General features: G+C 38.2%; 1 protein-coding gene and 3 pseudogenes across 1 annotated transcript; 2 read left to right on the top strand and 2 right to left on the bottom strand.

Moving 5' to 3' along the window:
- The first annotated feature begins 862 nt into the window (after positions 1 to 862).
- LOC125491957 (uncharacterized) lies at positions 863 to 1,297 on the top strand. The gene has a single exon (XM_048634038.1). It carries the CDS (start codon positions 863 to 865, stop codon positions 1,295 to 1,297), a length of 435 nt encoding a protein of 144 aa, XP_048489995.1.
- A 13,743-nt stretch (positions 1,298 to 15,040) lies between these two features.
- LOC104898684 (alpha-1,6-mannosyl-glycoprotein 2-beta-N-acetylglucosaminyltransferase-like) lies at positions 15,041 to 17,688 on the bottom strand (annotated as a pseudogene).
- Positions 15,041 to 24,240, bottom strand: LOC125499387 (mediator of RNA polymerase II transcription subunit 32-like; annotated as a pseudogene).
- A 657-nt stretch (positions 24,241 to 24,897) lies between these two features.
- LOC104898522 (histone H3.3-like) lies at positions 24,898 to 25,316 on the top strand (annotated as a pseudogene).
- The last annotated feature ends 1,906 nt before the right edge of the window (positions 25,317 to 27,222 follow it).

Here is a 27,222-nt window from a genome sequence, read left to right as displayed (position 1 = left end):
GCCTATCCCGGTTCCCTATAAATACCCCGGTGATCTGAGTCATAAGGTACGTTCAAAAATCCCAAGATACCATACTTGAGAGCTACCGGTTTACCCAGTACTGACTTAGGCATCGGAGGGGCGTTTCTCGGATCAACCCCCGAGGCTAGTTTACGTGTTCTCTCTTGCAGGAATTGGAACCGGCTTAATTGACTGAAGACATACCGGTTCGTACCCCAAAACTTGTCCCATACCGGAACAATTGGCGCTAAAAGGAGGGGCGAACAATACCTTGTAGTCTAAGCCATTTCTTGCAAATAAAGTAACCCTCATGGATCCTAATCAACAATTTGGGTTGCCGGAAACTGATGAAAAAAATGTACCTGTTGAGAAAACTCCCCCAGGATTCTCAACTCCGCTGCCGGCCGCAAGACAAGGTCAGCCGCCTACCGACAAAGGGAGGAAAACTCCTGAGACTCCTCAAGAGAACATTTTTCATACTCTGCAGCATATGTTCACCCCAGAACAACTTCAGAGTGTTGCATAAGTCTTCCAGGCCATGGCAAGCCATACCCCACCAACCGGTTCGCCCGTCAAGCGACCTCTGGGGAGAGCCCATAACCCAGTGAGAAAGCTTCGTTCATTGGGAACGGGCCGCCAGGGAGAGCGAGGCCGGAATGATCAAGATCAGGTGGCCAACTCTAATACCCCCACAGAGCGTATGGGGGAAGAAAAAGAGGCAGACGAAGCTCAGGATACCGAGGTCCAGCAGCATTCTTCTCATCTCAGGAAGGGAAGTGAGTATAGGTGAAGAGCGCCAGTATCCTGGCGAAACTCACCATTTTCCACTGCTATCCTCCAAGAGCCCATGGAAAAAATCAAAATGCCGACATGTAAATATGACGGTAAGACTGACCCGGAGGATCATATATCGGCCTATGAAGGGCACATGCTGCTGTACACCGACACTGACTTAGTATGGTGTAAGGTGTTCCCCTCTACACTAACTGGACTAGGCCAGACCTGGTTCAAGAGCATACCACCGGCAACAGTCTTTGACTTCCGCCAGCTCACATCAATGTTTGTTACACACTTTGTTAGTAACAAGCGCAAGGAGAAGACCACCGACGAGCTGATGTTGGTCAAACAGGGGGAGACAAAAAGTCTAAGGGACTACGTAGGAAGTTTCAACGCAAAAGCTGTCACCATCCCTACTCTCCAGCAAGAAGTTGCCGTCCTAGCCCTCATGACGGGCCTAAAGGAAGGAACTCCTTTCAGAAGCTATCGGGACCGTAAAAAGCTAACCAACCTAACATAGGTCTTAAGCAAGGCAAACGACTTCATTCGGGGGGAAGAGTTCGACAAGGAATCAAGTGCCAAAAGGCCGATAGCGGAGGAGAAGGATAAGGAGAAAGAGAAAGATCGCAAGGACGACAGGTACCGGAAAGACAAGAAGCCGGACACCTCTAGCAGAAGAGAAGAAATTAACTCTGTGAAGAAAGGCCATGAAGGTAGACCTAACAAATACCACAATTACACTCCTCTCACGACGTCCCGAGCTCAGATATACGAGTTGCATAAAGATGATGATAAGTGGCAGAGGCCTAGGAAAATGAACTACAAGGGCTAGGATAATCGAAGTGGTGTAAATTTCACTGGGACTATGGCCACATAACCAAAGACTGTAAAGACCTCAAGGATGGGATCGAAGACCTCACCAGAAGAGGCTACTTCACCCAGTACCAAGCCAGAGCTGACCGAAAGTCTCCATCCGGAGAGGATGAAAACGGTCATAGAAGGCCGGTGAAGGACATGATCACTGAAATCCATGTCATATCTGGGGGACCGATAAGAGGTGGAAGCATACATGGTGCCAAAGCTAGCCTGAAAGAAGTAAGGCACCAAGCGAACTACCACAATGCAAGAAAGTGGCCGGCAATGTAATACTCCGTATTTTTGAAACTAATTCATAATAATTAAGAAAATATAAAAAAGTTAATAAAAAGGATTTTAGTAGTATTTACAGAATAATAAGAATAAAATAATAATAATGCGAGTCGGTTGTGTTAATTTCGGATTTATAAAAGGTAAACCGAGCTCACCCGATCTAAGGTTACCACTTTTAGAAGGATATAAAAAGGGAAAATAAGAGGAGGAATTTCGGAAACCCTAAATTTCTTCCTCTCCTCCTTCAGCCATCACTCCACTTTTTTCTCTCTCCTCTCTCGCTGCTCTCCTCTTCTCCCTCGCTGATTCTTCCTCTCCTCTCTCGCTGACCTTCGCTTTTCTCGTCTCCCTTGTTGTGCTCCTTCTCGAATCATCGTTGAGGTGTGCGACGAGGTGTGGCGAGCGACGAGGCTCGCGAGCGTGGTGGTGCGAGGGTGTGCGTTCGAAGTTCGGCGCGAGCGAGGCCTGTGCATCGAGCGACGAGGGTTGTGCGAGCGAAGTGGTGCGGAGATCGAGACGAGCGCGCGACGAAGCTGCGAGTCGAGGGCTGGTGTGAGGCTCGCGTTGTGTGAGAAGCTCGAAGGCTGCGCGAGCCTTCGACGGAGTTCGAGTGGGGCTGGCGCGAGGCTCGCAGTGTGCGACGAGACTCGAAGGGCGCGCGAAGAGGACGATTGCGCGAGGCTGCTACTGTGCGAGTCGAAGGCTGATTCGAGCGTAGCCGTGCGGTTACTGCGGTAGTGCGTGGGGTGTGTTGCGACGTTGCCGGAAATCGATCGCCGGAACTTGAATGCCGGCGAGCTTAACGGTATGAAACCAATTTTATATTGAATATATTATATTAATTTTAATTATAATTTATGTTTTCATAATTATGTTAAATTATAATTAGTTAATTAATAGTTCAAGTTAATGAGTTCATTTTATTATTCTGACTATAATTGCGAATATAACTTTTGGCCATAATATTGGATCGGACCTAAGACTTTTAGACATAAAACATGGTTGAACTTATAATTTAATTGCTTTGATAAAGATAGTGGACTAATGACACTAACTAATATTAGCATGCTCACTAGCCTTAATCCCTAAAAGACGTTAAGCTCTTTATAATAGAAAAGTAACGAAAATTCATAAACAAGGGGTTTAGTTATCGTTTACTTCGAATTATTAAACTGTATAGTCTCGTTACGTAGTAGTCGTTAATGTTTCCAACGACGTAGCACTAAAGTTTTTATTTAACGGTTTAGGTCCCAATTTCATAAGCGGAACGTTAGATTAAGACAGTGAAAATTCTCCGTTACAAGGTACGTACGCGTACCAGTTTAATCCCAAGTATTAGTATCATGATTAGGTTGCAATCTATGCTATTGGAACCTAGAAGCATGATAGGGAACGTTTGATTGATTGAGATTGTCTGGTTAGACATTTGTAATTGAGATCGATATGTTGCATTGGAATGTGTAATTCTATCGTATTATAAACAGGAGCATTATTAATCTTATCCATAGTGTAACAAGAGTGTTACAAGAGATATGATTCGAGCATTTTAACTAAGAGAACATGTAAATGATTCTATGTATCCATAGTGTAACAAGAGTGTTACAAGAGATACGACTTGAGTATTGTAACTAAGAGAACAGGTAAATGACTCTATGTGGTTATGAAATGAATGGTTAATATTAAAATGAATTATGACAATAACTTGTAGCTGGACTCCCTACAAGTGATGAACAATGGGGGGAGTGTGGGACTTGTCCTACACTCCTACGCAGGCCTACTGTGACGACAGTAGTGTCCTTATTTTTTGATAACTCAAGTAGGCGGAAGGTTCCGTTCGATCTTGGGGGTATGCATACTAAGGTGATGGGTGTGAGACGGAACACAATCGTATTTGCATTTCATCTAATAGACCAAGTTGTCTATTAAGGATTCAGTAGCCCGTATGATTCTAGTAAGATGACGGTGCCCGTTCGATACCAAATAAAGATTAAAGATATAAAGGTTAAAGGATGTAACATAATGTAGCATCATGCTTAAGATTGTTCATGTGTGCATCATTTATGTTTATATGTATTCAATGGTTCATTACGTACTCAGCATAGCTGATTGTGTGTTATTATGTGATTGATGAACTGCGATGAACCATTGATGCTACAATGGGGAGAAGACTAGGTGTGCTGGAGCTGCTGCATGATACCGAGCATACGGGGGCTAGTCTTTGGTATTTGCATTTAAAGCATTTTGAAATAAGTATTATTGGTTTTTCGAGGACTTACATAAAAAGTTTGTGGTTTGAATGAAAGGGGTCGTTGATGATTCCCGAGTTGTATTTATATTTTAATTCCGCTGCATTTTAGTTTTCAAGACAATGTTTTAAGTTATTGTTAACTCTTATTATGCCTTGCGTTCCATCGCGGCGGTAACGCTCCCGAAGTCGATGCGACGTAGCAGTGGTAGACGCGTATGGATTTTGGGGGTGTTACAAAACTGGTATCAGAGCTGAAAGCTCTGAATTTCAAAGACGTTTTAAAAACGATTTCAAAATGGGTAGTATGGGATAGAAGCATATAGAACATATTATGTTATGTGCATTAAGTCATTGGAATGAGTGCAAACGTGATTTCGTTTCGTGTCTTGAGTCATATGTGTTGTTTGATTGTTCAACTGAAGTTGCGAATGATTCTTGCAATATTCGAAATGAATAGGTTAAGAGGATGTACAAAGATGTTTCAAAAATGACGTTGAACTAAAACCTTATTTTTGCGACAAAACTCTTTACTTGATTGAAACGATCGTTTTATCTCTTAAATACCTATACATATATCACATGTTTCAAAACCTTTGATGATACTTTATGACATTCCTTCTTATGGTTGTGACGTCTCATGTGAGATGTTCGTGTTGCAAGTCAATAAAGACTTAATATTTGTTCGTGACAACTGCTTGCTATATGTGCAATGTGTATTGGTTAATAAAGTACAGGATGATGTGTGTGTCACTGAGATAGCTATTATGTTATTTTCAACGTAGAATGGTTCGGTCGGGAGGCACGCCTGAAACCTCTCTAAATATCGAGCAATCGATACGTGACTTGGTGCAAATCACTGCCAACCTAGCCCAAGGTCACAATCGTGAAGGGGATTTATTGGAAAAGGTTGCCCGTAGGAACCCACCAATATTGAATGGGAAAGGGGGACCTGAAGAATTAGAGAACTGGGTTGGGGAATTCGATAAACTTTCTTCACCTTATCCTGCCCTGATGAGAAAATTGTGCCCTTAGCGAGCTACTACCTTCAGGGAGATGCTCATTTCTTGTGGACCCAAGCTAAGACAACCTCCTGAGTTAGCCTGGTTTTGGGTGGGAAACTTCAAAAAGGCCTTAAGGGACAAATATTACCCTCCATACCTTAAGAAGCAGAAAGCCAAGGAATTTATGATGTTGGAACAAGGGACTCTGTCTGTTGAGGAGTACTACCGGAAATTCATCGAGCTGATGAGATTTACCCCGGAAATAGCACCTACTGAGGAATCTACAGCCTCACGTTTCGAACTAGGACTTACCCTTGACCTGCAAGGAAGACTGGGGGGAGATACATTCACCTCTTTAGATCATGTGTTTGGCAAAGCTGCTCATCTTTATGCCATCAGGAAGAGAGAGGAAGGGGGTAAGCAGGGTGAGAAACGAAAATAAACCAACCTGAGGTCCAGAAGTTTGAGAAGAAGCATAATGGGAACCAAAACCATCAAGACCCTCAAAGGAATTTCGGTAAGGGACCCAATAACAACAACTTAATCCCAACAACAATAACCGCAATACAACACCAATAACCGCAGACCTGAGCGTGTATATAGGTGTAGAAAGTGCCCTGACAAGCAACCATCCTGGTAGAGACTGTGAGGGTAACAAGGTGGAATGTCGAGAACGGGAAATTGGGACATAGGGCATATGAATGCTATTCGAAGAACAAACTGAACCCCGATGGCCAAAAGAATGGAAATTATGGGACAAACCTCGAAATGGAAATGGAAACGGGAATGGAAATGGGGGAAGTGCTTACAATGGGAATTCTAACTACTCCAAGCCTGTAACCAACACCAATAATCAGACATCTAATGGGAACAATGCAACCAATTCCCAAGATAAGGGCAAGGGGAAGCTGTATATGATGTCGACTAGAGAAAAGAGGCTCGAGAGATGTTGTCTCGGGTACATTTTCTATCAACTCCACTCCTGTTAAATTATTGTTTGATTCTGGAGCATCATTGTCATTTATTGCCCATTCAACTGTTAGGACTTTAACATTGATCGAGTCTGAGTCGATTTCTATGCCTATAGTCATTCCGTCTGGGAGACTGTTAACTGCTCTAAAAGATTTCTAAAAGTGCCACTGAAAATAGGAGGAGTTTCTTTCCTTCTGACTGATAGAGTTTAACTTATCAAACCTAGACGTTATTTTGGGGATGGATTGGCTTGGAAAGTACATGGCTAAGATAGACTGCGATGCGCAAAAGTGGAACTGAGAGATCCTTCGGAAAAAGAGTGTCATATAGGAGAATACCTCGAGAACCGGGATTAAGGTGATCAATGCCTTACAACTTAAGAACTACGTAGACAAGGGATGGCCTCTATTTATGTGTTCGGTGAGAAGAGTTGAGGATGATCCGTTGAGGCCTGAAGATGTGCCATAGTCCGAGAGTTCCAGGATGTTTTTCCTGAAGATATACCTGGTATGCCCCAAGGAGAGATGTAGAGTTCACCGTGGACCTAGTACCTGGGACTGGACCGATTTCGAAAGCCCCATATCGAATGGCTCCAGCGAAAATGAACAAGTTGAAAAACCAGTTGGAGGAACTACTCGAGAAAGGTATATTAGACCTAGCATGTCACCATGGGGAGCACCGTCTTATTTGTGAAAAAGAAGGATGGTAGTTTGAGGTTGTGTATAGACTATCGGGAGTTGAACAATGTCACTGTGAAAAACAAGTACCCATTGCCTAGAATTGATGACTTGTTCGACCAACTTCAGGGTGCAGGGATGTTCTCCAAAATAGACTTAAGGTCAGGTTACCATCAATTGAGGATTGTTGATCATGATATACCTAAGACTGCTTTAGGACTAGATATGGCCATATGAGTTTACGGTAATGCCTTTCGGGTTATCTAATGCACCTGCAGTTTTCATGGACCTTATGAATAGGATCTTTCGACCCTACCTCGATAAATTTGTCGTGTATTCATAGACGATATACTGATCTATTCTAGGAGCAAGGAGGACATGAGGGTCATTTGAGAGTCATTTTCAGACACTTAGGGACAACCAATATATGCGAAGTTTTCGAAGTGTGAATTTTGGTTGGAAAAGTGTCATTTTTGGGTCACTTTGTCTCCAAGGAGGGTGTGTCAGTAGACCCTGCAAAGATCAAAGCCGTGAGTGAATGGCCTACTCCAAAGAATGTCACAGACATACGAAGTTTCTTGGGTTTAGCCGGTTACTATAGGAGATTTGTGAAAGACTTCTCCAAAATAGCAAAGCCCATGACCAGTTTAATGAAGAAGGATTGTAGGTTTAACTGGAATGAAGACAGTGAGAAAGCCTTTCAAACGCTCAAAGAAAGGTTAACATCAGCCCCTGTCCTAACCTTGCCTAATGGGAATGAGGGATATGAGATGTATAGTGATGCGTCCAAGAATGGGTTGGGTTGTGTTCTTATGCAAAATGGGAAGGTCATAGCTTATGCGTCTCGGCAGTTGAACCGTATGAAGTCAATTACCCAACACACGACTTAGAATTGGCCGCAATAGTGTTTGCCCTAAAAATCTGGAGACACTACCTTTACGGGGTGACTTGTCGAATCTTCACTGATCACAAAATCTCAAATACATCTTCACCCAGAAAGACCTTAATATGAGAACGCGCAGATGGTTAGAGCTCATCAAGGATATGGCTTAGACATCCAGTACCATGAGGGTAAAGCCAACGTCGTTGCTGATGCGTTAAGTCGCAAGTCTAGCCATAGCCTGAATACATTAGTCGTTGCCGACAAACCTTGCGAGGAGTTTTCTGGACTCCAGATAGAGGTTGTTCACGAAGGGGAGGTAGAAAGATTGTTGAGTGCCCTAACCATCGAGCCCAACTTTCTAGACGAAATAAAAGAGAGTCAACCTGGGGATGTGAAGCTTGAGCGAGTTAAAGCAAAGCTTAAGGAGGGAAAAGCGGAAGGGTTTGCGATCCATGAGGATGGAAGCATAAGATATAAGGGTAGGTGGTGTGTCCACAAAAATGTGAAGAATTGAAACAAAAGATAATGGGTGAGGGTCATAACACGACTTATTCCGTCCACCCAGGGGAGATAAGTTATATAAGGACCTCAAGAAGATGTTTGGTGGCCTGGGATGAAAAGCAGTAGCTGAATTTGTTTCAAAATGTCTAACATGCCAGAAAGTCAAAAGTGAACACAAGAGCCTCAAGGAAAGATTCAACCTTTAGACATTCCGACATGGAAATGGGATTAATCCATGGATTTCGTTGTAGCCTTACCTAGGAGTCGGGAGGCAATAATACCATATGGGTAATAGTGGACAGACTAACTAAAACAGCAAGGTTCATACCTATGAAAGATACGTGGAGTATGGAAGCCTTAGCCAAGGCCTATGTGAAAAATGTCATTCGATTGCATGGAGTACCCACGAGTATAGTATCAGATAGAGATTCGCGATTCCTTTCGAATTTCTGGAAAAAGGTCAGGAAGCTTTTGGTAGTGAGCTATTGATGAGTACAACTTTTCACCCAGCTACAGACGGTCAAACCGAAAGAACTATTCAGACCTTAGAGGACATGTTGAGAGCGTGTGCCTTCGAATACCAAGGATCATGGGAAGACCATTTGGACCTCATAGAATTCTCATACAACAACAACTACCATGCTAGTATTAAGATGGCACCATTCGAAGCACTATATAGGAGAAAGTGTCGTAGCCCTTGTGTTGGAACGACATTAGTGAGACTGTGGTGTTAGGACCTGAGATGATTCAGGAGACAGTGGATCAGGTGCGATTCATTCAAGAAAAGATTAAGGCTGCACAGGACAGCAGAAATCCTATGCGGATCAGAAGCGAAGGGATGAGAATTACGAAGTCGGGGAAAAAGTATTGCTTAAGGTGTCTCCAATGAAAGGAGTGATGCGATTCGGAAAAAGGGGAAGTTAAGCCCTAAATTCATAGGACCATATGAGATTCTGCAGAGTAGGCAAAGTCGCTTATCGCCTAGATTTGCCCAATAACTTAGAAAGGGTTCATAATGTGCTTCACGTATCCCAACTCCGGAGATATGTACCTGATGAGTCACATGTACTTGAACCGGAAAACATTGAAATAGACGAAACCTTATCCTATGAGGAGAAACCTGTCCAGATCCTAGACCGCAAGGTGCGTAGTACGAGGAATAAGGACGTTAGAATTGTCAAAGTGTTATGGAGAAATCAACAATACGAGAAGCCACCTGGGAAGCCGAAGATGCAATGCGTCTGAAGTACCCTGAGCTTTTTCAAGAGGTACGTGAGTTACGGGGACGTAACTTTTCTTTTAAGGGGGAAGAATGCGATAGAATTTCGCGCTTTCACCCTAAAGTATGTTAATTATGATAGTTATTTGTAGTTATTGCTGATCTGTTGTGCGAACGTTAGAAAACGCTTATGAAATTTTGGGACTTAGAAGTGCAAAAGATCGTCGTTAAGACTGGCTACCTCCAAGTTTCGGGACGAAACTTCTTTTAAGGGGGAAAGCCTGTAATACTCCGTATTTTTGGAATAAATCATAATAATTAAGAAAATATAAAGAAGTTAATAAAAAGGTTTTAGTAGTATTTACAGAATAATAAGAATAAATTAATAATAATACGAGTCGGTTGTGTTAATTTCAGATTTATAAAAGGTAAACCGAGCTCACCCGATCTAAGGTTACCACTTTTAGAAGGATGTAAAAAGGGAAATAAGAGGAGGTATTTTAGAAACCCTAAATATCTTCCTCTCCTCCTTCAGCCGTCACTCCACTTTTTTCTCTCTCCTCTCTCGCTGCTCTCCTCTTCTCCCTCGCTGATTCTTCCTCTCCTCTCTCGCTGACCTTCGCTTTTCTCGTCTCCCTCGCTGTGCTCCTTCTCGAATCATCGTCGAGGTGTGCGACGAGGTGTGGCGAGCGACAAGGCTTGCGAGCGTGGTGGTGAGAAGGTGTGCGTTCGAAGTTCGGCGCGAGGGAGGCCTGTGCATCGAGCGACGAGGGCTGTGCAAGCGAAGTGGTGCGGAGATTGTGACGAGGACGAAGCTGCGAGTCAAGGGCTGGTGCGAGGACCGCGTTGTGCGAGAAGCTCGAAGGCTGCGCAAGCCTTCGATGGAGTTCGAGTGGGGCTGGCACGAGGCTCGCGGTGTGCGACGAGACTCGAAGGCGCGCGAAGAGGACGATTGCGCGAGGCTGCTACTGTGCGAGTCGAAGGCTAGTTCGAGCGTAGCCGTGCGGCTCCTGCGGTAGTGCGTGGGATGTGATGCGCCGTTGCCGGAAATCGATCGCCGAAACTTGATTGCCGGCGAGCTTAACGGTATAAAACCAATTTTATATTGAATATATTATATTAAGTTTAATTAAAATTTATGTTTTCATAATTATGTTAAATTATAATTAGTTAATTAATAATTCAAGTTAATGAGTTCATTTTATTATTCTGATTATAATTGCGAATATAACTTTTGGACATAATACTGGATCGGACCTAAAACTTTTGGACATAAAACATGGTTGGACTTATAATTTAATTGGTTTGATAAAGATAGTGGACTAATGACACTAACTAATGTTAGTATGCTCACTAGCCTTATTCCTAAAAGACGTTAAACTCTTTATAATAGAAAAGTAACGAAAATTCATAAACAAGGGGTTTAATTATCGTTTACTTCGAATTATTAAACCGTATAGTCTTAGTTACGTAGTAGTCGTTAATGTTTCCAACGACGTAGCACTAAAGTTTTTATTTAACGGTTTAGGTCCCAATTTCATAAGCTGAACGTTCGATTAAGACAACGAAAATTCTCCGTTACAAGGTACGTACGCTACCAGTTTAATCCCAAGTATTAGTATCATGATTAGGTTGCAATCTATTGTATTGGAACCTAGAAGCATGATAGGGAACGTTTGATTGATTGAGATTGTCTGGTTAGACATTTGTAATTGAATCGATATGTTGCATTGGAATGTGTAATTCTATCGTATTATAAACAGAGCATTATTAATCTTATCATAGTGTAACAAGAGTGTTACAAGAGATATGATTCGAGCATTTAACTAAGAGAAAGGTAAATGATTCTATGTATCCATAGTGTAACAAGAGTGTTACAAGAGATACGATTTGAGATTGTAACTAAGAGAACAGGTAAATGACTCTATGTGGTTATGAAATGAATGGTTAATATTAAAATGAATTATGGCAATAACTTGTAGCTGGACTCCCTACAAGTGATGAACAATGGGGGGTGTGGGACTTGTCCTACCTCCTACGCAGGCCTATTGTGACGACAGTAGTGTCCTTATATTTTGATAACTCAAGTAGGCGGAAGGTTCCTTTCGATTGTGGGGGTATGCATACTAAGGTGATGGGTGTGAGACGGAACAAAATGTATTTGCATTTCATCTAATAGACCAAGTTGTCTATTAAGGATTCAGTAGCCCGTATGATTCTAGTAAGATGACGGTGCCCGTTCGATGCCAAATTAAAGATTAAAGATATAAAGGTTAAAGGATGTAACATAATGTAGCATCATGCTTAAGATTGTTCATGTGTGCATCATTTATGCTTATATGTATTCAATGGTTCATTACGTACTCAGCATAGCTGATTGTGTGTTATTATGTGTTTGATGAACTGCGATGAACCATTGATGCTACAATGGGGAGCAGACTAGGTGTGCTGGAGCTGCTGCATGATACCGAGCATACGGGGCCTAGTCTTTGGTATTTGCATTTAAAGCATTTTGAAATAAGTATTATTGGTTTTTCGAGGACTTACATAAAAAGTTTTGGTTTGAATGAAAGGGGTCGTTGATATCCCGAGTTGTATTTATGTTTTAATTCCGCTGCATTTTAGTTTTCAAGACAATGTTTTAATTATTGTTAACTCTTATTATGCCTTGCGTTCCATCGTGGCGGTAACGCTCCCGAAGTCGATGCGACGTAGCAGTGGTAGACGCGTATGGATTTTGGGGGTGTTACTAAACTGGTATTGTAATCCCCCACATTTTTAGAGGATTTTCATAGATATATTAAGGTATTTATGTAGTTATATTTAAATCCAAATGAGTTTGGAAAATGATTTGACTTTTAAAAAGGGTTGACTATTTTAAAAGTCAACTAAAAATATTTTTCATAGCTTAATAAAATTTGTAATATTTTAATTAAGCATGTTTTAAATAAGAGTTTAATTATTAAAAGCATATTTGAAAAGAAAACTTAATGGAATCGAAAGCCCAAAAGTAATAAAAAGGGAAAGGATAATTTGATGACTAAAGTCCTAATAAGCCCATCTTGTTAGTCATCAAAGTTTTAATTATTTAAATTTCTTTTCCTAAGCCCAAAAGGATTAGCCTATTTAAATATCCTAAAAACCCAAATATTTTGCCCTACACTCTATTTTCTCTCTCCTCCCTTGCACGACTCGACATTTTCTCTCTCCTCTTCCTCTTGAGCGTGAGTTCATATTTTCCTCTCAAAGATGTTTCTTCTTCGCTAAGTAACGTTTCTTGTTGAACAAGAAACGTCACAAAACCTTGATTGAAGCAAAAAGCTTGCCGCCACTCCTTGCTGCTGTCACAGCCGCCGGCACTCTCCTTCCTCCTATTTCGGTTGTTTTTCTTTACTTCTCCCTTAAGATTCCATTAAAGTCCTAATTTTTATTGTTATTTTATTACTATTTACATGTTTATGATTTAAGTTATTATTTATTATGAAGAATATATTTTCGGTTTTCATATGTATAAATGTAATAATTTCAGATTTATTATTTTTAGTTTTAATCATGAAAGATATGGTTTTTAGGGTTTTAAATCACTAGAAACCGTATATTTAAAGTATGAATATGAATTTTGATTAGAATACGATTTTTATATGCATTTAAAATATTTTCAGAAGGTTTAGAAAATTTTATAAATGCTGGAAATTCAGAAAGTTAGTATTTTAAGGCTTTTAATGATTTTTAATCACTAGAATAGTCGTACTATACTAGGGATTAAAAATAACGAGAGTTTAAATCATAAAAACGATTTTTAAAGACGTTTAAAAGGGTTTGGGACGTTTTTAAAGTTGCTGTATTTTTTTAGTTCAAGTATTTACTTGATTATTTGATTGTTCTAGGCGGAGAATTCATAGTAGGGGACTTTTAGAGCATAAAAGTGGCCTACCGTTGCGTTTACACAAGGTACGTACATAGTCTACGTGCTATATGGTTTAGAAACATGCCTTAGGGATGTTTTTATTTACTAGTTGTTGCTCCGCGCGCCTACGCGCACGGCGCCCCAAAATAGTATAATTGTGATATTTGTAATCCGTTAGCCTTAAGTGGTAAAATATCTATTTAGTACGTATTCCAAACAGACGCTGAGTACACACATTGTATTAGTTGCATCAGGCAAACAAATGAAGTACGGTGTGCAAACACGATTTATTTACTCGTTAATTTCATTTGAAAAGAGAATACATAATTAAGTTTTATTTGAAGTGCAATTCCAATAGCTAAGGTAACAACTTTGATTTAGAACTTGTTGTTAACTTGTAGGTTTCTCGCGTGCCTTTGAAGTGTTTTTGAAATGGAACTATAAGTGATGTTTAGGCATAACACTAATATCTCAAGTCTCAACATCGTGCAAGTTAAAATAAAATGAAGAAATATCACGTAGAAAGGAGGCACTATGAAACCAGTAGAAGGAATTAAAACTTCATTAACCCTTAAAAACACCACCAATGATAAGTCAAGAACTTTTTTGATATATCCCAAATTTTCAATACAATAGAAGAGATCAATGTGTAAGTGAAATATGAGGGTAACTTTAGAGGTAACTAACTTGTAAGTGAAATATGAGGGTAACTTCATAGGCCAAACAATTTCAAGCAAATGTTAGAATGCTTTAGAAGGTAACTAACTTGATCTTAAAAAGGGTGGTTATATAATTTAGCCTTTTTTAACCTAAAATTAGTAGAAATTCACTTAATTATTTACCTCATGTCACCTTCTTCTCAATTTGGTTGTAGAGAGAAAAAAAATTTAAACTAAAGTCGAGGGAGAATTTATAATTCAATTATATTACAAGTGAGTGGAGAATAGCTTAATATGCAAAATTTGGTGAAAGAAGCAGAAAAGCAAAGGAAGGAAAAGGAAAAACTAACTCAAGCAAAACCAAATATCCTGGCTTCTAAAAAATGTGACGTCCTAGTTGAATCAGAGATTGTGGTGTAAGGTTGTATTGTAAAATTTGCAGTATCTTTGAAATGTTTGTTGAAGGAACGGGTACGTCAGGGATCCACCTCTAGATTTCACTCAAACCAATCATACCTATGTTGTGATATTCGTAGTCGGTTAGGTTACATTGACGTTTAAAACTATTTTCTAAACGGAGAACTCCTTAGATACTCTACATTTAAACCACCCAGCATTTACAATGTTCACTATCTCATCATTACTTTAAGTGAGCCCAATTACTTTAACACTCATCGAACATAGACATCATCAATTTGACTTAGGCCTTGTTATTTTGGACATTTTTAATTTAGTTTAGTTTCTCTCTATAATTCCAGAATTCCATTTTTACCTCTAATCTATTCAATTCATTTCAGTTCAATTTAATTCAATCCAAACGAACAAAGTCTTAGTGTATAACCGAAGTGGTCATATGTAAATTAAATTCGTCGAAAAGATAAGTCGATGACCCACGTAATACCAACAGTTTACGCTTAAGTAACAATATTTTTTTACTTATCAAAGAAAAAAGAGTAACTATAATGTTTGCTTCCCAATCACTAACAATTAGCCTATAAAACTTCAAAAAGAGAGGGCTTTATAAAATGAGTACTACAGTAACAAACATAATAAAAAGAGCTTCGAAGAAGCACTTGTAGATTGATGAGAGAATCATATATTCAGATACAATAAACAAGGGATGAAGAAAGGTTCGTCAACTAAAGATCTCTTTCCTCTTCTAGGAACCGAAAAATATAATTACAGAGAAAAGGCACTGCAAGGCAATGATATACTCAACTTTCCCTTCCTTCTTAAGAACCCTGAGATTTTGTTAGGACTCATCACTATCTTCCCTTCCTTTTCTACTCTCTACTTTCTCATATATGAAATGGCAGCTGTCATTTGGGCTTTCTCATATATAATAGAGAAATTCAAGAAACTCGAGTAAATTAAACCTAATTCAAAAAACAAAAGCAAACAACATCATAAGATTTTAATTTTAGAATCCCCTCAAAGAAAAAAAGATTATAATTTTAGAAGGAAAAGGCGGAGATGCAAGAAAATATATGAGGAGAGAGAGCGGATAGAGAGAGTGAAGGTGCAATGATGACAGAAGTCTTTGGAGAGAAAGGATAACCAGTTTGATAAGAATTCGAATAGCTCCAATTCGTCGTAACAGTGAAGAAATTCGTTGGCGGAAGGTTGAGGATCGCTCACCTTCCAAACTCGATCGTTTAAATTTCTCTCTCCTCTAATTCATATTTCCTTCATAAAACCCAGGAAAACAAATTAACCACCGGAAATCGAGAACAAAAAAAACATAAATATTGAGGTAGATAAAAGGGAGTTGTAGCTAAAAAAAACATGAAATCATAATAAATAAATAAAAATTTATGCAAATACTCTTCCTCTGTTTTGAAGAGAGAAAAATTGGACAAAATAGAAGAAGAATGAGAGAGATTAAGAAAAGCTCACTGATCATCCAGGTAATGCTACCAAAAACATGATTTAAGTCATTTTGATATCTGTACTTTTATGGTCTGTCTCACTGATTAGATACAATCTGTAGCTATGAAATGAGTACAAAGACAAACATTTAGTAAGTAAAATGTTTATCACTAGGAAGATAATAAGCATAACTTAATAGTTTTGAGACATACCAAAACTACATCGCCACACATTAATAGATAGAAAGTGATCAAGCCACGACTTCAGTGCTTCTACTGAGGATGATATGCAGAATGAAAGAAGGCATGACAAACTCATGAGCGAATCCAATAAGGTAATTGTATTCAAGATGATTCTATGATAAATCTAAATACAAAAGGCTCTATTCAAGAAAAAAAATAACTAAAAGAAAGAGACAAAGAAGTATACAAGTAAAAAGTAATGATGAAAGCACCATCACAACTGCCCAAAAAGAACACGCTGTAAATGAACATAAGAGATACTCTTACAATGCCACAGAAGAGAGTGATTGACTGAGATTGTTGTGTTAAATTGGCAGAACAGCACAAGCATCTAAAGTGGGAGAGTAATATAAGGTATAACAACTCTTTTACTTCAAAACTATGGATGAACTTGTTAGTAGTTATGATACATGGAAGCAAAATTCAGGCATAGCTGATGGTCCCTTGTATCTCCCCAGCCCTCCCAACCTTTAAATCCAGCTTTATATCCTGCTTGATGGTCATAGAAAGAAACATCCCACTGTGAGTTAATGTTCATGACTCTGTCATCATTCTGGACATCAATGTTGACAGAGCCATCATCGATACAAGCATCTATGTCCCCTTGGCCTTGATGCAGCCCACATTTTCCAAAGTGAACGGCACTACTGCTAGGTCCTCGTAATGTATATATAGGACTTCCAAATGAAGGGTAGACCTCAGACCACATTGTTATGTCCCAATTGTACTCATCAAATAAACAAAACTCTTCAGCCTTGTATGGATTCTCTTCCAAACAATTCGATTAATATTCCCCATCCTCTCTGCAACCAATGATGAAATACCTTCTCCTCTAGATTTCACATCCCACGAAGCCAAATTAACTGCATAATAGCTTCAACACTTTTCAGGTTTCAGCTTTATAAGAGACTGGAGATTCCTATAAGCATTTGGAAGAATTAAGTGGTCTTCTTCAATGAAGAGAATATAACCTAAGTGAGCTTTAGTCTCCTTCAATCCATCCCACACCGTGTTCATCATCCACCACCAATGATGTTTCAAAGAGACAATCTTCGGAGACCGATGGTTCCCATACTGATCAGGGTTGCCTGAACACTTCTTTTCACTTGCATCATCCTTTCCTTACAATCTAGAGGAGAAACACCAGGGAAGCTATCAGGAAATATATGTGGAGAATAAGGCGCATATATCTACTTAACCCGACAGAATTTAATGCCTTCCACAATCTTATTCATCTCTTCAAAATACCCATCCTGACTAACTATAGGTAAGGTCTCCTTAATCCTCTCAACATGAGACAAGCTCTCAACAACCACTTTGAGATATTGTGGCCTATTATGAACATACAACACGATCACGACAATGATCCTTGGGTAAATTCGGATACAGATCCAAGTTCCTTGGAGGCAAATGGTTCCGTTCCTCCAAAGATTTCAACAGTTCATTCTGTTTCGAAAATTCGATGTTTCGACGTCTATGAAAAGAGGCCAAAGGTAATTCTTTGTATACATTCTCATCAGACCCGGTTGCATAATTTGTTACAGAATTAGTTCTAATCAGTGAGACAGGCCATAAAAGTACCATTGACTGCCTTCTCTCTCTTCACTAAAGAAACTAAAGGCTCTGAAGATTGACTAAAGATTATTAGTTAGGCTCTGAAGAGGGGGAGGAGCTGTCAAGTCCAAGATAGACGCATATACATGCAAGTAAAATTATTAGTTATTACGTCAAAGAAAAAAAATCATCAGCCTTAAGAACCTAAAGGCACAGGATTCATAATTCCTGATTCCATATTGACATATTCATGAACACATGCTTTCCCTAGGAGTGGAAAACTATATTCCAAGTCAAACTGCAGAAAGACATATACAATGAGGTTTCCATAGGGATATAACGTATAAGTGTCTTGAAGTGCTTCAATTTTCAATGCATGATTACTTTTGTAACAATTATAGGTGACCTAGGAGCTAAGCAAATCTTCACATCTACACTAAGACAACATCGTGAAATTGCAATTTAGTAGGGCTACTAATCAAACCCACACTTCTTAGAGATTCCTGAGCATCCTGGAAGCAGTTTCTAAAAATGTGCATGGGTGCATCACCCGTCGTTTACACAACACCGTTACATTAAATTTAAAAAATTCACAAAGATCAACAGGAAGCAAATGTAATAGTGTGTGTATGTAAGTGCGCTAGTTGATAGACATTGGCTTAAGGTAATCATATGGAAGTGAATATGGAACTAAAAGCAGGAGTAGGACAGTGGTCAGATTCATGGCCAAGAAAGGTAGGAGTTACTTGATTTAGAGGAGATATCATATGACCATAACTTACGTAACCTCAGGCAGTCTTGAGTTGCACTTCTTCCGTAGTATCTTTTATGTTTGGTTTAAATGCCAATTAAAAGAATATATTTCCTCAACTATCACGGCAGAACACTTAGAAAAATCACTCAAGGTTGCAGTCTTTTTGTCTGCCCATTGTCCCCAACAAATGAGAGACGCAAATCAGATGATGGAAGAAGAGTAAGGTTTAAATCTCCCCTGTGACAAGATAAAACCTATTGAGCTTAACGAAAAAAAGTTCCAGATCTAGACAAAATGACACATATAACACAAGACCAAGAATCTAGACAATAAATCAAACACGAGACAAATGATCACTATCACAAGTAGATTCTGATACATAATCACAGCATGGAAAATGAAAGTATTTGATATTCGTCAAAAAGTACATGATTTTTATCAGACTGAATCAGAATATTACCTGTTGTAATAGGATAAAATTGTGAGATTTCATATTATTTCAACCAGCAATTACTACTGCTACTTATTCACTTATTCGCTATTGCTAATTTTGAGAATTCATGCAAAGCAAAAAATTTGTTCTAGCAAGATATAAATGTGATACTGAAAGTAGTCTTATGCATTATGTCCATAATCTCTGGTCTTTATAGGAGACTAAAAGAAATTATTCCACCAAAAAAGTAACAGACCATGGGCTACTTAGTAACAGACCATGGGCTACTTAGTAACTGCAATTTTATCTTATATAAATAGTAGAAAAAGGCTTACTACGATTAGTTCCTAGGATATTAATCCAGGGACACTTCAAAATTACCTATAAGGCTACAACTACGAATGCTCTCTAAAGAACCATTGACAAATTCAAGAGTGCACAAGGTCTACGAGCAAAAGCAACTGGTAGACAGTATCAAGGACACCAAGGTAATTATTGAAGTTTGTAATATAAATAATGAAACCAAAATTAGTAATTAATACTTCCTCCGTTTTTTTATAGATGCTACATTTCTCTTAAATGAAAATGTCATAATAGATGCTACATACCATAAATGGATTCCTTTTCACCATAAAAATCTTAAAATACTATTAAAAAGTTGGTGGTTCCCCACCTTCTCTTTTAAAATACTCATACTTTTTCCTTAACAAATGGTTTTTTATTCAAAAAGTGGTGGTCCCCAACTTTCTCTCTCTACCTTTCTTAAAAACCCCCCACTTTCTCTATGTAGCAAGAATAAAAACACGGAGGAAGTACTACATAAAAGACCATTCCACAAAAATATGGCCAAAGAAAACAAGAATCTCAAAGACGATATGAAATTAAAAGAAAAAAAAGGGTCCTGATAAGGAGTGCAGACGAATGAGATTATATATAACGTTAGGGTATGAAACTACCTTCATTTCTTCTTAATTCAGAGATCAATATAGATACGTCCAATTTACCTACAAGCTAAAAGACATTTTCATTTGGAAGGACGAACATTGTTATCATCAGTAAAATATAGGATTAGAGTCCCCGCGTACATTATAATATAGGATTAGAATCCCCCCGTACATTATATAACCATATTAAATCAATCCCACCTACACCAACTGGCCAAAGTTCTATCAGATCATAATTAGTGCACCAATACCTCAGATGAAGGTATATTCTGGGTAGGGTAGGGGAAGCCAATTATCAATTAACAAATTGTAACCCAAAAACACTAATTAAACAAGGAATTAGTATTATAAATACAAAAACTAAAAATAAAAACCTGAATGTAGCATCCTTGGAACAGAAGTATTGGAGTTGCTACAAATCTACAAAATCCATAGAAATTAAACCAAAAGTGAGCATCAAAACAGTAAAAAAATCATTCAATAAAATTCAATCTTTTTAAACCATATGTACTTCATTAGCTAAAATGTATCTTCTTAAACCATATACCAAATACCAAATACCAAATAAAAATAGGAATCCGAGTGCTTAGCAGACAAGCACCAACAATGGCCTAACTAATCACATTGAAGTTATTGTCCTCTGGTAAATGGTTTACTAATTTCTTTCTTAAATTTCAAAATTTTTGTAATCACATTAAAGTCACCTAAACTATCTATGAAGTCCAAATCAGCACAAAATCACTACAAACCATTTCATTCTCGTTGTCGTATTCTCAATCATCTTCGCCTTAGAAAGAGAAGAAACAAACTACTCTCACTCTGTGGGGGTTAAAAAAACCTCACTTGAGCCTACAAATACTCGAATTTAAAACCAAGATTCCATCAACTTCAACCCAACACACATCCAAAAATCAAATGCAGCTTGTTTATTTCCACCACAAACAAAACATACAATCAAAAAATAACAACCAGGCAGTAGAAAGAAACTACACAGCAACCAATTACACAAAGCATCTAACTTCGACATAAATCATCACAAAATACAAGCAACAAAAAAGAAAGCAATTTCAGAAAATGAGGGAAAACCCCTAAAATTTGAATAAGGGCTTAAAGTTGTGACTGTATTATCATACCAGAGAATGACCACTATCCGGCAAAGAGCTTAAGGTGCTCAGCGAAGGAGGCCAACTGGAAAGTAGTGGTACTGCTGCACAAAAGATGTTTTGTTTGAGTTGAGCAGAAAGAAGATAGTTCATCTGTTTGTTGTGCTCTCAAATGGCGTTTTGAAAAATTAGAGGACCCAAATGTTGGCGAAGAGGATTTCAGAAGAGGATGCCTAGAATACCTCAAACCAGAGACAAGACTAAAAAAGAAGCGGATCAGAGAAAATTCCGGCAAAGAGATTGAGGAAATAAAACAAAGGAGAAAAGGATAGAGGAAAAAATGGAAGAAAATTGAGCAATATGATGATGAACAGTAATCTTATTTCTTCATACTTTACACACTCAGTTTACTATTCACAAGCATTTCATCCCACTTCTTGCTTTTAATACGTTTAAGATTTAGATATAATCAAATGCTGCATCTAAAAAAACAGAGAATAGTATAATAAATGTATGAGTATACTCATGGAAGTGCATTAGTGATGCATAATAACCTACGTGGAAATCTCAACACTCTGAGAATTAGGTAACCAAATTCTGAAATTCAGACAAAGAAAATAGAAAATTGGCCAGCAGAGATACCTATCGAGTTGTATCCTCTGCGAATCTGGCGTCGAAGGGAGCAGAGTGTTGGGATGTGACGATCCACCACTGTTTCCAGAACCCTGCTCCAGTTCAATCACAAGCCATCTCACTGCTTTACTCATTTGTTTTAGCCTTACACCACTAATGGGTGGAAAACCAGCAACAGGCTGACCACGCTTCCCTGTCACAGAGCCAGTGGCCTCATCCACCAAGCATTTTGATCCTATTCTTTGCTTAACAGACTCTACGAACTCCTCAGCTTGATCACAAGCAACCGTCAATAGTTCCCAATGCTGTTTGAAACTTCTCCAGGGAAGTATCTGTAGCTGCTGTCTTCTGACTTCCAGATGCTTCATTTGCTTCATAGACCCCAGCAGCAGCAGCAAGAAAATCTTGATATGCATTATTTAGGGCATCTACAATATTGTACATTGGCACAATCTTCACCTGCAGACATGGATACCCAAAAAAAAGATAATATAGGTACAAAATATAACACATGACAGATATGATCATAATACAAATGGACGGGAAGGGAAGGGAATGGGATGTCATATGGTGACCCATGATTTGTACAATAGCTATGGCCTATGAGAAGGGTAAAGTGCAATTCTCGAGAAATTCAACTCAAACAAACGGAAGAGTATCACAATGGACATACTCATGATCAAGAAAGCTCAAAGCTACTTGAGTTAGAAGAATAACAATCAGGCATACATAGGTGAAAACATCAAAATCAAATTGAGAAAGGATTTTGCCGCCTAAATGTAATACTAATTAATCACAATAGCAAAACAGGTACATGAAAATTGTTGGTCAGTTTCTTAACTAACCTATAAATGTTTTCTTACCTGAAACTTACAGTTGGAGGACAAATTCCTTCGTAATTAATGGACCAATAAGGTTTAGAAGCATGTAATAATTATGAAAAATAGATTAATTGAAAAGAGTAGGGCAGCACAAAAATTTATTGTAAATTAGTACAAGAATGCATTTCTGCAAGGCAATCGAACACCTAGGAAATTGAAAGTTACCTTTTGGAGATCAAGGGAGGGGGGGAGGGCTAACAGAGTTAGCAAGGACACCGACTTCTATAACTATAAGGCACTGATGTAACAACAGCTCGAAACTACAGCAAGACAATAATTCCCTTCCCCAAAAGAGTAAAAACAGTCGTAAAATTTGTGAAAAAAGTTAAAAGAAAGCTCTAAATCGCAAACAAAAGAAACAAAGTAAAAAAAAGACCCAAAGATCACCTAGCGAATGAGCAAATAGAGAAGAAAAGATGAAAACTCACTCACATCTATGCAAGAGACGTAGAAGCATAGCAAAAAAACCAAGCCTTGGAAACTTGAAGTCCACTACAGCTAGAATTGAACCCAAGTTGAGAAGCTCCAAGTTTTCAATGTAAAAAAAAAGAGAGATAACGCGGCGGAATAACATCAAAAATAAATTGCAGGAAACAAAAACCCACAATTCAATTCATTCTTTCGCTAAGAAAAGAAGGCAAAAACGACTTAAAAGGAAATAATAGTTGATACGAAAAACAAATAGAAATACATAATTGGCGATAAGTTAGCATGTCATCCGCTGCTAATTTCACTCCTACCTCTTGCTGTCTAAAATTCATCAATAGAGATTTTCCTGCAAAAGAGAGAGCAATAACTAAGGTGGATTTCTCTTACATGGATGAATTCAAAAGCACAAAAACAGATGAAACATACATAAGCAATACAAAAGATTAGATAAATCAACAAAAGTGAACCTCATATAAATGACACATGCACATTGAGAAGAAAAATAATAGTTAATAAGGATATTTGGAGAGGTGGGGTACTAATTAGACTCTAGTTGCCCCCAATAAGAGGTAGAACTGTCCAAAAAGGGGATAAACAATAAGGATGTTTAAGTTCTATGTTTAAGCTAGGGTTCTTGATTTCATTCAGTATAACCAGTCAGATCGCATTTAGTAAATGAAAACAAACCACTTATGTTAAGGATACTCTATTATAAATTAGTAACCTTCTTTTAAACAATATACTCCAAGACCTTAAATTTCATTCTTCAGATTAGTCTCATCAACGGAAGATTCTTTTCTCTTATAACAAACTCAAGGAAAAAGAGCCAAGTTTTCAATCTGACTAACTTTATTCAACTCATACTCAACATAATATCAAAAATCAATAACCAATAAATTGCATAAATCAACAGCCAAACACCAAGAAAGATTCAGACAGTAACTCATCATATTTAATCATTTCAAGATTCAAGAAGGATATAAAATAACATACTTTACACAATTAAAATAACAAAATGATAATCTCATCATATACAAATTCATAGTATCAAACTACCAAATCCATGAACTAAAAAACACTTGGTAAGCATAAAGTGCACAATTAGAAAAGCCCTAGGAGTAGTTCCTAAAATCATGACATTTATAGTTATTACAGCCTAGAGGGGAAACATCTTCTCTTTATTTGAACATGAAAATCACTCCCCCAAAACCCAATAAAAATTACAACAAACAAACAGATGAGTAGATGAAAAACTTAAAACTGGACTAATGCAAGAAAGACATCAGAAGATACGAAGGAGCCAACAGGGCAAAAGAATGCATTTAACAATAAGCAGAAGATACTTGACAAAACCTGGGCCAGCAATTGATCTTGAAACTTCTCCCTCTGTTCAGCTATATCAGACCTATAGACATATCCAAATAAATAATGTGACAATTTCTTTAGGAGAAATTAGAATATTATATAAACAATAATTCAGTGGATAAATGGTTAAGAGCAGTGCCATGAAGAAAATTAATAGAACTAAGACCTGGTAGAATAAAGAGACAAGGTAAACTATGTTATACTTGTGCATGAAAGCCGAAGACATGCCAGTACAAAGACAGAAAAGGGAAGCAAAGGTAAAAAGAAGAAATAGAACCACAGAAGCACATCAAAAGATAAATCACAATAAATACGAAGCTATCGTCTAATGCTGCTCATTATGATAAAGGTGGCACACAAAAGATAGGCTCGAAAGGCCAAAAAGATATAAAATTTTATGAAGTAAAAAATGATATCATTACTCATTAGTCCCTACAGTGGCTGGATTGCTTTACAAGGTCGCAACTTTTGATTATCGGAGAACCGTCCCAACTTTTGTCCCTCCACAAAGGGATCCATAACTCAATTTTATTTTTGTTAAATCGGGTAATTATGACGCATGATACTCTTCTCAAAGACCTTAATTTCAGTTTACTTAAACCAATGAAAGAGTGTCATGTATCATAAAAACCGACATGTCTCTAATGTTGCTTTTGTTGCTGCTGTTGAAAAGCCACAGCGGAGGATGACGACACAGATGGCTCGCACTAAGCAAACTGCCTGCATGTCTACCATCGGAAAGGTCCCCAAGAAACAATTAGCCTTCAAGGCAGCACGCAAGTCCGTTCCCAGCACAGGCGGGGTGAAGAAGCCTCACATGTACAGACCTGGCAAGGCTGGCATTGTCGCCTCCGTGAAATTCGTAAGTATCAAAAGAGCACGAGCTATTTGATCAGGAAACTCCCCTTCCAAAGGTTGGTTCGTGAACGCGCTCAGAACTTCAGGAATGATCTGCATTTCCAGAACCATGCTGTTTTCGCCATTCAGGAAGCAGCCGATTTATAACCTTGTTGGTTTATTTGTAGACACCAATCTCTGTGCTATTCATGCCAAGCAAGTCACTATAAGTCCAAGGACATCCAGCTCGCGAAGAGGATCAGGTGTCAAGGTGCTTAAGCCTCTTAAATGTCGAATATATTTGCTGAGTTCAAGATTGTAATGTCAATCCTATCCCTAGTTCACTATCTCTTCTAGTACTATCTAGTCTAGTCAATTAATAAGCGGTAGAAGCATTCTTCCCTAGGATTTTATCATTTTCATGCACAAACATCCACGTATGTTTCTTTCTTATAGCTAATCCAGCCTTTCAGATGCTTATTTTCTCATATTTCTTCATATTTGAGTAATATAATGAAAGGGAGTCGATCCCCAGTTAACCCTAACCCCTAAAAATCGATCCCCAGTTAACCCTAACCCAAAATTCACTGAAATCCTACCCCGATTAAAAGACCATAATTAAATGCTAATTCAACCATAAGTAATGCAAGTAACTTCAAAATAGTATCAACCATTAAAAGAAGCAAATCCGATTCCAAACTCGCCAATTTGAGAGTGGAAAAAAAATAAACAGTGAAAATTCAATCGTTACCTCAACAGTGCAGATGAAGAAATCAAGAGGAGCAGATGGTCGATCTTTGTTCATCTCCCAAATTACACAGTTCCTGCAAAGAATCAACAATGAAACCCTAAGTTCACAGGGCAACCATAAAATTACTCAATTTCATATCAACTTAACCAAAAAAATCATCAAAGAAATCAATATAACATTAACGAAAGAATTAGCAATGAAAATTTGGGAGCAAAATTGATGCAGATCAAGAGAATCGTGAAGAAGATGAGAGAGGAGAGAGGAGAGAGGAGAGAGGAGAGAGGAGAGAGACGTGAGGAGGATAAGAGAGGAGAGAGACGAAGTGAAGAAGAGGGAGATGAGATAAGGCGGTGCATCACGTGAGGGGTGCGTGGGAGCAAAGTGAAGCATATCATGTGAGCAGCACATGCTGGTGCAAAAGGAATAGTGAATTTCATACTTTTACCACTCAAAACACTATTAAAAGGAATAGTGTTGCAACTCCTACTTTTAAAAGGTCTAAGATTAGTATCATGTATAGGACTATGTTGTTCATATATATGATTTACTGGAATTGTTTTACATGTTACTTGCTTGTGTGCTACATGTGAACTAAGAATATGTATGAGTATGACTGTTTGTATGGAAGTTTGATGCAAGCAGATAAGTTCAGTTTTTGGTATTAATTTGTGAGTGAATTAATGTAAGTAAGTTGGAATCATGTGTTACATAGATTCTTTGAGATTATTAATTTATCTTAGAAGAACCATGGATCTTATTTGGTAAGTATGGATTATACCTATGTAAAGGTACGGAGTTTTGTTGGCTAGGTTCAACAAAGGATAAAAAGAAATAAAAGGGGTCTTGATTGATAAGTTGTGAACACTTGTTAATCCAAAGATAAAAAGAATGTTGTTCTGATTATGTGATTTTTGAATTGTGTATTATTTGGTTGTTGTGGTGTCAACACAAGTAATAAAATATATTTAACGTAAAGTGAAACGAGAATAAGTTATAGACTTTAGACTGGTGCACGTCTAGAGTTGGACACTAAGGGTTGGGATACATAGTCCGCCGTGATATGTATTTTCGAGGGTTGGATTGATCACCATTCCTCTTTAGTTCAAAGGTTCCTCGATATCGTAGGTCATTCTGGTTTACGGAGTCATGACCGTATTTCCTATTTTAGGTTGGTCAACTCGTCCAATAACTATTCCATTAAAGTAATAAAAGTTGGGTCAAGTGTAGTTCAGTAAAAGTTGTCTGTAGAGTATTATTTACTTATGTTATTATTTAATCCTACAAGTTATGTTTGTAGTATCATGCTTAGGATTATTTGTGTCTGATATGTAGTACTCAGCTTTGCTGACTACGTGCTTGTTTGTGTGTGTGATCATGGCTTTGCCTATTGATCCTGTGATGATCCTTCTGGTGAGCAGAGTCAGTATTGCATTG

Source organism: Beta vulgaris, chromosome 7 (genome assembly GCF_026745355.1).
Source record: "Beta vulgaris subsp. vulgaris cultivar EL10 chromosome 7, EL10.2, whole genome shotgun sequence".
NCBI classification, from domain to species: Eukaryota; Viridiplantae; Streptophyta; class Magnoliopsida; order Caryophyllales; family Amaranthaceae; genus Beta; species Beta vulgaris.
The sequence above is the reverse complement of the archived record's forward strand: the minus strand, read 5'-3'. Positions and strand labels throughout refer to the sequence as shown.